Source organism: Capsicum annuum, chromosome 1, assembly GCF_002878395.1.
Source record: "Capsicum annuum cultivar UCD-10X-F1 chromosome 1, UCD10Xv1.1, whole genome shotgun sequence".
Lineage (NCBI taxonomy): Eukaryota > Viridiplantae > Streptophyta > Magnoliopsida > Solanales > Solanaceae > Capsicum > Capsicum annuum.
This window is the reverse complement of record NC_061111.1, coordinates 1,751,861-1,763,628: the sequence shown is the minus strand read 5'-3', so window position 1 is coordinate 1,763,628 and position 11,768 is coordinate 1,751,861. Positions and strand designations below refer to the sequence as shown.

The window sequence follows — 11,768 nt, the reverse complement described above, 5'->3', positions numbered from 1 at the left end:
TACAATGTAAAAACTCTTTTACATTATTAATGATCAATGGTCTCATTTACTAAAGAGTCATCACACGTTTGACCACAGTCAAAAAATATTTATATTGATGGACGAATGAAGATTATTTATATCAATTTCCCTTACTATGCAGATTGGAGTCTTTAATATTAAAATCTTAATTTTTGCAAGTTAATTACGTTTAATTATAATTATTTTAGTCCAACTATATCTAGTACAAAATTGTTCATTTAAATATTATAGCATACCATTGAACATATGTACAAAATGGACCTATCTGCACAGAAAATAGAGTTAAAAGTCACGAGATGAACAAATGAAAATGATCTTGTTGGCATTTACCCCACAAAAGATCAATCAAATTTAAAAAAAAAAAAAAACATAAAAAGGTAACTAAGAACCAATAAAATAATTTAAGAATAAATCGCAATTTGTTATTAGTATAAATTTTGTTAAGGTTACTTTTCTTAAAATCCTAATGAAATAAAAAATCATTTGACTTTTAAAGTAACATCACATGAAGTAGGACAGGTCAGTTAACTTCTTTATTTTTCCTTTCATAATCAACCTAACGTTCTACTTAATTGTGATGCTAATTAATTTCTATTTCTTAATACGAAGAGAGATAATTGTATGATATATGACACAAATTTCATAAATAGTTATAATTTTTGCTCGAATTTTATATATGTGATAAAACAAATTACTTAATATGTACTTAGTACTAATAAACTATGAACTCTAGCATATAGGATTGCAAATTTGGTGGCAAGTAAGGAGTTCTCAATAGATTAAATATCCATAAGTGAAGTTTCAAAATCTGAATTCATCTCAGTGAATAAAGAACACATATAACACTTTTAAGGTAAATTGCATATTAAAAAACAAAAAAGAATAAAGTGATAAATACGTTCATACATTTTTAAGCACAAAAATAGTGTACAATCCAAATAAAAATTGATGAAATCGATTGACTTGAAGCGGACAATACGTGCTACGAGTTTAAATAGATTAGTCGCACCTCCTGGTACCACATTGGGTCCAACTTTAATTTACAAATATTTGTCGTATAACTCACTATTTAATTAGCAGTACAATTTAGTGTGGACTATTTTAGGTGTATGTATCATTGTCATACAAATATTGCAGAGATAATAAAAAATAGGACAAATTTGGAAATGATGACAACTCTTGTGGCTCTCTTCTACAAGCCAAACACATCTCTATCCATCCAATTATAATTACGCAATTCTATCATTAGGGGCCAATTTTGCAAGTAGCTGGAAATATATTGTCTGGTCATTTTGAAAAGGTTATAAAATGGTAATAAAAGAATTTCACAAAAAAGAGCTTTGTAGAAGTACATTTCACCATTGGGTTTTAACAAAAAAAAAAATATTAGATGATGAATATATGATAACGTATATTCAGAGAGACAGAGTTAAAATTTAAATTTTATGTATTTGAAATTCTAAAATTAATAACTGAATTCTAGATCTAATATTTATATATTTTTAATAAATTATTGCACCCCCCTATATTACATCAATTTTATTCCTCGAAAAAATACATGCCAAAACTATATAAATGCAAGTGATGGTGCATATAATTCCACGTGAATGACAAATGAACATCCATCCTTTATCAGGATACAAATCTCATTTGTATAGTATATGATAAAATATATCTCTTTTGATTTATTTTTTGAATTTGTTTTTCAAAATAGCAACTCCACAGCTGTGAAAATTTAATAAACCAGTTTCTGTTGTTTCTTAATTTAATGATTATGCTATAAACTATAATGCATTAACCTTTTTTCTCTCTCTCTTTTTTGGTTAATTCTAATCAACCGACACTACTACAGGATTATTTTTAAATTATGACTTAATAAACTGCTATAATATAAAAAAGATTCGAGGTACACCAACAGGTCATATAGCATTATTACGAAATCTTACCCCCTCAAAAAAAAAAAAAAAAAAGTTTTATGGGACAATTGCATGTTTAGTTCCTTAATAATAAATAAATGCTAGTTCCGCCCTTAAAACGAATTCCTACACTTCTTATTTGTGATCTATACTATAGATCATAATTCATAAGCATCCAGCAACGCTATGACGGCCGATAGAAAGAGTGTTTGTGTTGTTGGGAAACTCGATGTAATATTTGGCTATTTTAGTATTCTACATTCAATTATCTAAATATTTGTTTTAGTCCTCTATGTAAAATATATTAAATACGTGATATTACCTCATATATAAAACTATATTGGGTAAGTTATTGTGATATTTAGAGTATTTTTAAAATTATATCACCTTGAAATATGGAGCAACACTATACATTTCACATAAAAAGTTATTATAACCAAAATTATAATTAATCAATATTTGAAGGACTAAAAATGCTAATATCCATTACAATTAGTCGATTATTTAATATTTAAAAACTGGAGAATCTTGTATAGCATAGCTAATGCACTCCTAATGCTTTAAATCATTGACTATGGTTTTTCATGTTGGTTGGTAAAAAATGCTTTGTCAATGTGGAATTATTATAAGGCACTTGCATCATACCATTAGTTAATTAAATTAAATTTAGAAAGAAAAAAGGGAAAAAAATTCATCTTGGATAATTATTAGGATAATAAAGATAGTCAACTGCCCTTTTGGGAGTATCCTATACAAACAGGGACAATGCACTTGTGATTTCTTCACTTCACCATCAACTTTGATTTGTTTTTTTCTTTTTAATTGTTCATTGGATGTTTGCTCTTTATTTAATTTTTTATATTTTTGAAAATCAAAATATGAGAAGGGGAAATTGGGGAAAGGTATTAAGATCGAATTGAACTATCTTTGATTGAGCGAATAAGTTTAGATTGAGTCAAACTTTAGACACAAGTACCGATCAAAAGAAATGAAATGGGAGTGAAGTAGGAATCACGAACGGTCTTGAGCAAGTTGTAAAACCGACTTCTTCATTAAACGAAGAGTAAAGCATCTAGTATCCCCTTGAACTATGACTGGATTTGTTACGACACACTCCAACTTCATCAGGGTCCTATTTTAGCGTCTTTTTTGTCAATCTTTTTAGCTGATGTCGCACTTTTTAGCTGACGTGACACCTTTGACGTGGATTCCATTTTTATGTAATAAAGATGTCACATCAACACAAAAGAATAACAAAAATACATTAAAATTGAGTGTAGAGGAGTACAGTTGGATGCTTATCTCTTAAACGAAATGCTTATCTGATTAAGAATGAAGGTATTCCAATCATCACCGAAACCAGAACCAATTTTTTTATGGTTTTTCATCCAGTGTCTGATACCCTCGTATTGGAGCCCGATTAATTCGAATTCACACCGAATAGGACCCCTTTCGGAGATTAGCGCTCCCTACCAAGGATTTTTTCATACTCAGGGCTCGAACCCGGGACTTCTGGTTAAGTAAATAGCAACCTCATCCACCACATCTTTGGTGGTGAACCAATGTTGATTGTCCTTAAATATACGGATTCATATATTTGAAGGGGAACATTTTACAATTATTCTTTTTGCTTTGTATTGGAGATATACATTAGAATAATAGAATCCATGTGTATTGCTTCCTATTTTAGGTTTTAGATTTGACTATTTCTTGTTTTTTGGTGGTTTGTATTATGAAATATCATAAAAAGTCCTTGCCCTCTTATCGAAATAAGATTGGAGATGATCATATCAAGATAAGATAGATCATTTCGAAGGATATGAAATTTTTGGTTTTTTATAATTTGAATAAAAGAAAATGATCTTTTTAAATCTCTTACACAAAAAAATAAAGATCATGAAAAAAGATACTATTAAAACTAAAAGAAAAGTTTATAAAGAGTTAGAAAATCATTTGTCTGCTAGTTTAATTCATGCATTTGGATTTTGATTTGATGCTTTACTTATATGAGCCGATGAATGTGTATGATGGGACTTCACCAATATCTTCTTATACTCTTTAGCATCAATTAAAATAATAAGATATTTACTTACAATTGTTATAGTGGAATTTTTCAATTTATCTTTTTTAGATTTCAATAAGTAATAATTGTGAACTAGTCAATTGTATGTGATGGAGGATAGTTTTGAAAATTTTCATATCATGCGTCACATTATAAATTCTTAAATTTTTGTTAGTGATATTTAATTATTCAGACTTTCATCGTTCGTGATAATGAAAATTTGAGATAAAAGTGATCAACCTCTATCTTATTTATTAATATTCCAAAAAAAAAAGTACGAATAAGGAGAGAGACGTCTTAATCTAAGCAACAATTAGTTTAATGGAATAATCATCCATTCTCCTAACAAGCTATTTTTGTAACAAATAACAATCTCACCATCTCACTTATTCGATTTCAACAAAATTTAAATTAGACATCACGTTTCTTACAAAACTACGTACCAAATTTATAAAGAAAATGATTTAAATCAATAATTGTCTAGTACAATCACTACATGCCCTCCAAGCCCTAGAAAAAACATAAAGGCATGTCTTTATGGGAAAAACAAATAATTCAAATTTAAGGTTCTAATTCGGAAGAATTAACTTAAGCAGTCGATTACTTATACTATGTATAATCTATAATATGTGTATAATCACGTATAGTTTATTTATATCATCTAAGAAAAATGAATAATGAATAGAAGTGTTAGTTAACTTCAGCTTCGTTAAAAGTACCACTTTTATATCTACAGATTTCATTTAAATCTGTTTGTAATAATGCTCCCCAATGATAATCGGAGGCGTCAGTTTGTAAAACCAAATTATCTTTGGTTCTGGTAACCTAAGCTTTGGTAATTTAGCACATTCTTCTTTTAATTTTTGAACACAAATAGTATGTTCGTTAGTCCATCCAAGTTGGTTTGACTTCTGAATGAGTTTTTACAAAAAGATTTCTCTTTTTTGCAAGATCTGGGATAAATTTACTTGTGTAATTCAAACAACCAAGAAACCTTTGTATCTCTTGTTTTGTTGTTAATTTATCAGGAAATTCTATTATTTTCTTTGAAATATGAGCTTGTATATACATACATATATATATATGGATATTGAGAGTTGTATTGCCAGCAGATCAGAGTGGCGCAGCGGAAGCGTGGTGGGCCCATAACCCACAGGTCCCAGGATCGAAACCTGGCTCTGATATTACTTTTATTTTACTCAAATTTGCTTAGACTATGTATGCATGAATGATATAAAGGAGAATACAGTACAGGGAGATTCATTTCTGCAATTATTATAACCAAATTCATTCAAATTACAAGAGTTGGGGGATACATTAAAAAGGACCTTTCCCCACTTCCATTACATGTACTGTGATGTACACTTGACAATAACAATTGGAACTTTTAAACATCAATCATCTAAGTGCAACTACTAATGTCACACCAATAAAAAAACAATGATATTGGCTTTTAGTGTACGACGTCGCTGTTAATATTAAGGAGGTCATACGTTCAGTAATTAGGTTGCGTTGAGCGCGAACCATGTGTTACGCGAGACTCAAGTGATCCTTTAACTTGTAGGCGTGACAGACAGCTCCAACTTCCCGGTCCATTCTTCACCTGGCTTCAAGGTGACTGGTTTCTCGATAGCTGCTCCGTCTACACAAAGCATGTGCTTATACTCTTCATCTCCAAGATCTGCTATGGCTTTAGATTTCTTCTCCCATGGATTCCAAACCACTGTCATATGTTAACGCACGACGTTGAACGACAATCAGACAGGAAAAGATGTCGTAACTACATTACAAACAGAGCATCTCCAATGTTTTGAAGTTACCTTACAGGGGTTGGGTGCACCAAACTAGCCAAATCCAAGATAAAGTGATGAATGGAGTGAATATAGGATATGCCAAGACTCGATGTATTATCGGTTTTAACACTTCTATACTAAAATGTAAAGGCTTAATTAGTACTTGATGCTTTTATCAGTTGCTTTCACTCGATTAAGTCAAACGGGCTCCAGAGTTACGCAGACCTCACCCCTACCTCGTGGAGGTAGAGAGGTTATTTCGAAAGACCCTCAGCTCAAGTGAAGCAAGTCAAAGTAGTAATAAAAGGAACAACAGTAGTGAAGTGCACCGGACTACCCAAATCTAAGAAAAAATGACGAACGGAATTGAATATTTCTCATGCCAATACTCCACTTATTATCAATTCCTACACTTCTATCTCAACACATAATTGTTTATTTAGCATTTGATGCTTATCAATTGCTTTCACTTAACTAAGCCAAATGTTCTCCAGAGTTCATATCAATAGTCTTAGTAACTTCCTTTCACAAAGGGATTACATATACAAATCTGCGGTGTTGCTCGAAAACAATAGTCTTAGTAACTTGTCTAATGGATCTATTTTCCTCCCTTATCTTTGTTTCTCTGCATTTTCAGTTTTTCGACAATAACTTTAATATTCTTATAAAGAAGACCATATAATTCTTGTAATTAACGACAATCTTCCTGATGTTTTAGGGGTCCTTGAATAAGTTCATATGCTTTTGATATACCTCTCACTTTTGACCAAACCAAGTTTTGTGTGCTGCTATTTTTTTTTTCCTTGGTTTTGTTCCAAAAAAATAAATGCAAAAGTATACTCGAGCTTACCAACATCAGGAAGCCCTTCCTTCTTTATCAGAAAAGTCCTCTTTTTCTCGTGATCGAAAACTGCTATCACATCAGATGAACTAAGATAAACTCGATCCACCTACCAAAAAGAGTTATTGGAAAAGGTAAGACTTACAACCGTATTAACCAGTATGTGAAACACAAACAAACTGATCATGCAAGTTCAATTATATATTATGCTTCTGCAGACGTGTATCCAAACATAAACATCACATATTTTGCTTGATGGCTCAGATGGGGATTAGCTTGAGTACTTCTACTCACCCACATAGGAGCTAATAATATCAACCAATAGCATAGAAAAGATTATAGCAGAATAGCAGAATACAGTCTAGACTAACTAATAGCCAAATAGTTTTGGCAGGACCGTATTGAACTATGGCATGCGAGTTTGATAGGATACAGGCTGAAATTACTTCTCGACAAACTGGATAAAGCTATTATTCTAATCTAGACTCTAAAAGAATATGTATGTTGATTCATATCAATTAATCAGAAATTAATTCTAGTGAAGAGAGACCCATACAAATTAATCATGTGCCAGGAACCAGATTTGAACTGGTGACACGAGGATTTTCAGTCCTCTGCCAAGCAAGATTAAATAGTATGCAATCTTTTTACCTCGGATTCAAATGTTAAGGCATCTCCTTGCTCTGTGAAACGTTCTCTGTTGCACAAGTTGTCAAGGTAGTCAAGAGTCTCCAAGCCTTCCACTCTCACTTCACTATCATAAGAGCAGTTAGTTTAGCTTTGTTCTCAAATTCAAAATAGGGGAGACCGTATGGACATGTCATGACACAGAAGAATCCTTCGGTCGAACCTAGAGATGGAAAGCCATCATTCTGTTTAGAAGAATCCTTCAGTAACAAACTGTTTATGATAGTTACCTGATATCTGAGACAGAAAAATACGTATGGTATGCAATGGAGAAACTAAAAGGCTTGCAATTGACATTCCGGATGCGTGATGTCAGCATAAGAGATCCATCAAAAGCCAAAGCCACTCTCAAGCGGAACTCAAAACTGGAGAAAGAGAGAAGAGAGAGGTCTGACATCACTAGCCGGAAATATACTAGATAAATAAATATGTTACTATTGAGAAAAGAAATAGATTATATTGAAAGACCGTTAAGAGTATTCATGATAAAGTTCGTACCCATGAGGCCAGATTTTAAGATCATCGTCAGATGATTTAAGTAGCAAGTCAATATATGTTTTTCCATTGGATTCATTAGGGGGCAGTGGCGGAGGATTCTCATCAATGAGCCACGTCCTATTTCTGGCAAATCCATGTTGTTCGAGAGAGCCCCGGTTTCCAAACTTCAGAAGTATACATACACATCAGTCACATTTCGAAACGATCAGTATGAGTCATATTTTAAGAGGAACATGAAGCATAAAGACAACTACCACATTACCTGTGGAAAACAAATGGGAATCCCTCCCCTCACAGCTGCTGGTGGCTTAAAATTTGCCTACAACGCATAAAGGAGAGTGCGCTATCAGTTTTCACATAGCAACAAATTCTCTTGTTCACATATTTTAGCTCCTTTATTCTCTTCAGTTTACAAGATTTCCAAATCCGATTTTTTAACAAGTCCGACTCAAGAAACCACCTTGATGCAGGACTAGAATCTGAGGGTCTGAAGGGGATGATGAAATGGAGATGAAAAATATCACCATGTAGCAGAAATTCTAACAAAATGATACTCACATAGTCACATTTCATCAACAATAATTTTATAGAAGCTCAAAAAAAGTGATTCAACATGAACCAAATGCAGCTTTCAATAGCAAGAGCAGCGGAAGCATAAGTCCTGCAAAACTAGGCGGATCTAGGAAGATTCTATTGGTACAAGTGAACTCAGTACTTTTGGTTCGAATTATGTATGTTCATCAGCATATGCCCAAAAAGATTTTAAAATGTAATGCAAATACAATCATGCTCATACTGAACTCACAACTCTCAATTCTGAATTCGCCTTTGATTACAAGCTTTTCGCCCATAACTCAAATTGAAAAGAAAGACAAAAGTAGAACAACCAGGACGATTGGATTCAGAAGTTTACCTTGCTGCTTATAAAAAGTAATTCCTCACCATGGTCAGTCTTCCATGAAAGTACCTGTCCACCATGCAGGCTAATCTGAACAAAATAATAATACAAAAATCTCAGTTTCAGACTTACAACAACAACATACCCAGTGACGTCCCCCAAAGTGGGGCCTTACCCCTACATCAGAGGTAGAGAGGCTGTTTCCGACAGATCCTCAACTCAAGAAAAACAGTCCAAAGCAGTCGAATGGAAGTACGAGAGCAACAGATAGTAACAGAACAATACTACAACAAAACAATACGATAGCCGAAGTACAAGAAACAACATATAGTAACACAAATCAAAGTACAAGAAACTACAAGAGTAATACTACGACTACTAATATCGAAAGACTTCATATATTATAATTCCCATCTAAATAGTTACTAACTCGAACAGAGGCACCACGTAGACTTCGAAGCAAAACTTGACCAACACCATTCTTATCCTTTGCAATTTCTACAGCTTTAAACTCCTTATCTGCTGCAGACTGATCCATTTCAAGAACACAAATTGGATATCAATAAGAACTAACTTGTGTTTTTCTTTGATAAAATACAGCATAAAGCCTCTAACTTTATATAATAACTACACAAATAATTTCTTATAAAGACAAAAAAATACACACTTGAGCTCAATTACTCAAGGTAGTTGAAAAATCTTGCTTTTTTTTCCTTGTGACAATCCCAGTTTTCCCGTGAAACTGTACCAAAATCCTAACTAACTTTTCTTTACCACAATTCAATACTCAATTTATCTTCTCTTGAACAACTGTCTGACCATAAAAAACAAAAATTGCTCCTTTAACTTATAAAAAATTGACTTTTTTTTCTTTTCTAAAAATAAATCAACCCAAGAATCTACAATTGTGTAGAATTTCCTCCCTTTACTCAAAAAAACTGAACTTTTTTCTATTTTATCAAAATTAACAACCCCAAGAATCTATACTTGTGTAGAATATCCCCTATAACTCAAAAAGATTTGAACTTTTTTTCCCTTTTATCAAAATAAAACAACCCCAAGAACCTATAATTGTGTAGAATTTTCACCCTTTACTCAAAGAGATTTAAACTTTCTGTTTATCTTTTATCAAAATAAAGCAACCCCAAGAATCTAAAATTGTGTATAATTTCAAAAACAAAAAGGGGAAGATTCAAATAAAGAATCAAAATTCTCTAACCAATTATTTCTTCAAATAAGAAAATTTACAAAAAGCAATAGTGATTTTTTTGGTTTTTTCTTTTGTCATAATGACTATTTGGACTTATTTGCAGCTAACAAAGAAATTTTTTAATATTGAGAAAAGTCAAAAAAAATTGAAAGGAATAATGTGGAGCATAAATGTATTTATGTATTCACAGAGCTGGTTTGATTGAGTGTATAAGAATAATGTAAAATATGGTGTGTTAATAATGCTTGTATTAGTAATATTTGTGTTATTTATGCTTGCATTAGTTGTGTTTGTATTTTTCTTATGTAGTGTTTGGTTTGATGTATTAAAAATAACATAAATTAAATAATTTTTTTTAATTTTTTTTTATAAAAATATCTTACGTATATATGTTGGAAAGAACGTGAATTTTTTTTGAGGGATAATAATGTTTTTAATCATGTTAATGCATGTATTGGATCTATTGTATTGCTAATACCATGGATTTTGAGGTATTGATAATACACACCTTAATATACAATAGAGTGATAACTAATGCAAACATTAGTTATACATAGGGTGCAAAAGTATACCAAATAAGGTATTAGTAATACACATTAAACTAATGCATACATTAATTTTTCAATACACTCTATCAAACGACCCCTAAGCGGTAGTATTTTATGAAAGAATTTGTCAATTCTACAATTAATCGGACGTTGATTACCTGAATTAACGGCCTTTGCAGACAATTTTATTAGTCAAATTATATGCCCTGTTGACTTTTCCGGTTAAACCTTTGTATAAATGTTTTTTTAATTTCTCATCCGTTATTTCTGTATTGAAATTTGATCAAATTTAAATTTATATCGAAAAGTTTCATGCTAGAGATAAAGCGGTTTCTAATAAACGTAATTTCATATACAGATTTTGAACCCGCCAAAAATTTTACCTATTAGTTGTGTGATACTGATAAACCTAGAATATTGTTTCGTCAAAAAGCTTAGACAATCCTTCAATAATAATAATAATCATTCTCATATTTTGCTTTTCGAGAGTCAATTTGAATAATTCTAAAAGTTGATAACATTAGATTAGTGTGATATTCCAAAATTTAAAATTTAGATATCAAAAACTATACAAAAAGTAAAATAAAAAAATAATCTAAAATGTTGGTCAAAATATGTAGTCTTTTACTCTCATCTCTTAGAAAGAAAATTATGACAAGGTGTAATAACACAATAAGTATGTTTAGTCCTAAACAAGTTACTGTATGAATCTTCAACATGATAATAAAAAAAATAGCATGTTGTATTTACATTAAGTTTGATCCACTATTAAAATTAACAGAGTGATTTAATAACGATATATCTTTTTTGGTAATATCATATGAGCCTTTTTTTTTTTTTTCTTTTTATTGATCAGTATAATGACTATAACTTAACTCTCAAATACGGAGTATAATTTTTCATTCTTGTAATGATCAAATACACTATATTGAATATTCACTTAGCATAATATTTTTCGCTCTTTATCGTCAACCTTTATGACATTTTTGTCATTTCATTGCTTGTTTTGAATTTTAAGCATCCTAGGAATTTCTTGTTATTCACTTTATTTTGATAGGAACATCATTAAGAATGTCTAGATTAAAAAGGACTCTTGAACCAACCTTTTGTAGTTAGTTGGTATATGGTTGTTGGAATATTTAATTGTTCTGTTCGTTTCAATTTGTTTGTAGTTTTATTAATGATATATATAAAGTATCAAAATTTATTTTAATTTTGTAATTTTAAACATGTCATTTGAAAATTAAAATTAAAGAGTTGATAAAAAAGAAAGAAATATCATTCTTAAAATGGA

General features: G+C 31.1%; 1 protein-coding gene and 1 non-coding gene across 2 annotated transcripts; one reads left to right on the top strand and one right to left on the bottom strand.

Annotated features, from left to right (window-relative positions):
• The first annotated feature begins 5,111 nt into the window (after positions 1 to 5,111).
• TRNAM-CAU lies at positions 5,112 to 5,183 on the top strand. Its single transcript has one exon. It is a non-coding gene; the product is annotated as a tRNA-Met (tRNA).
• A 65-nt stretch (positions 5,184 to 5,248) lies between these two features.
• LOC107855325 (putative glucose-6-phosphate 1-epimerase) lies at positions 5,249 to 10,077 on the bottom strand. The gene is made up of 8 exons (XM_016700329.2): positions 9,147 to 10,077; positions 8,732 to 8,806; positions 8,081 to 8,137; positions 7,819 to 7,982; positions 7,551 to 7,685; positions 7,285 to 7,387; positions 6,643 to 6,742; positions 5,249 to 5,722 (listed from the first exon to the last, which is right to left on the bottom strand). Exons 1-8 carry the CDS (start codon positions 9,252 to 9,254, stop codon positions 5,553 to 5,555), a joined length of 912 nt encoding a protein of 303 aa, XP_016555815.1. The 5' UTR covers positions 9,255 to 10,077; the 3' UTR covers positions 5,249 to 5,552.
• Positions 10,078 to 11,768: the final 1,691 nt, after the last annotated feature.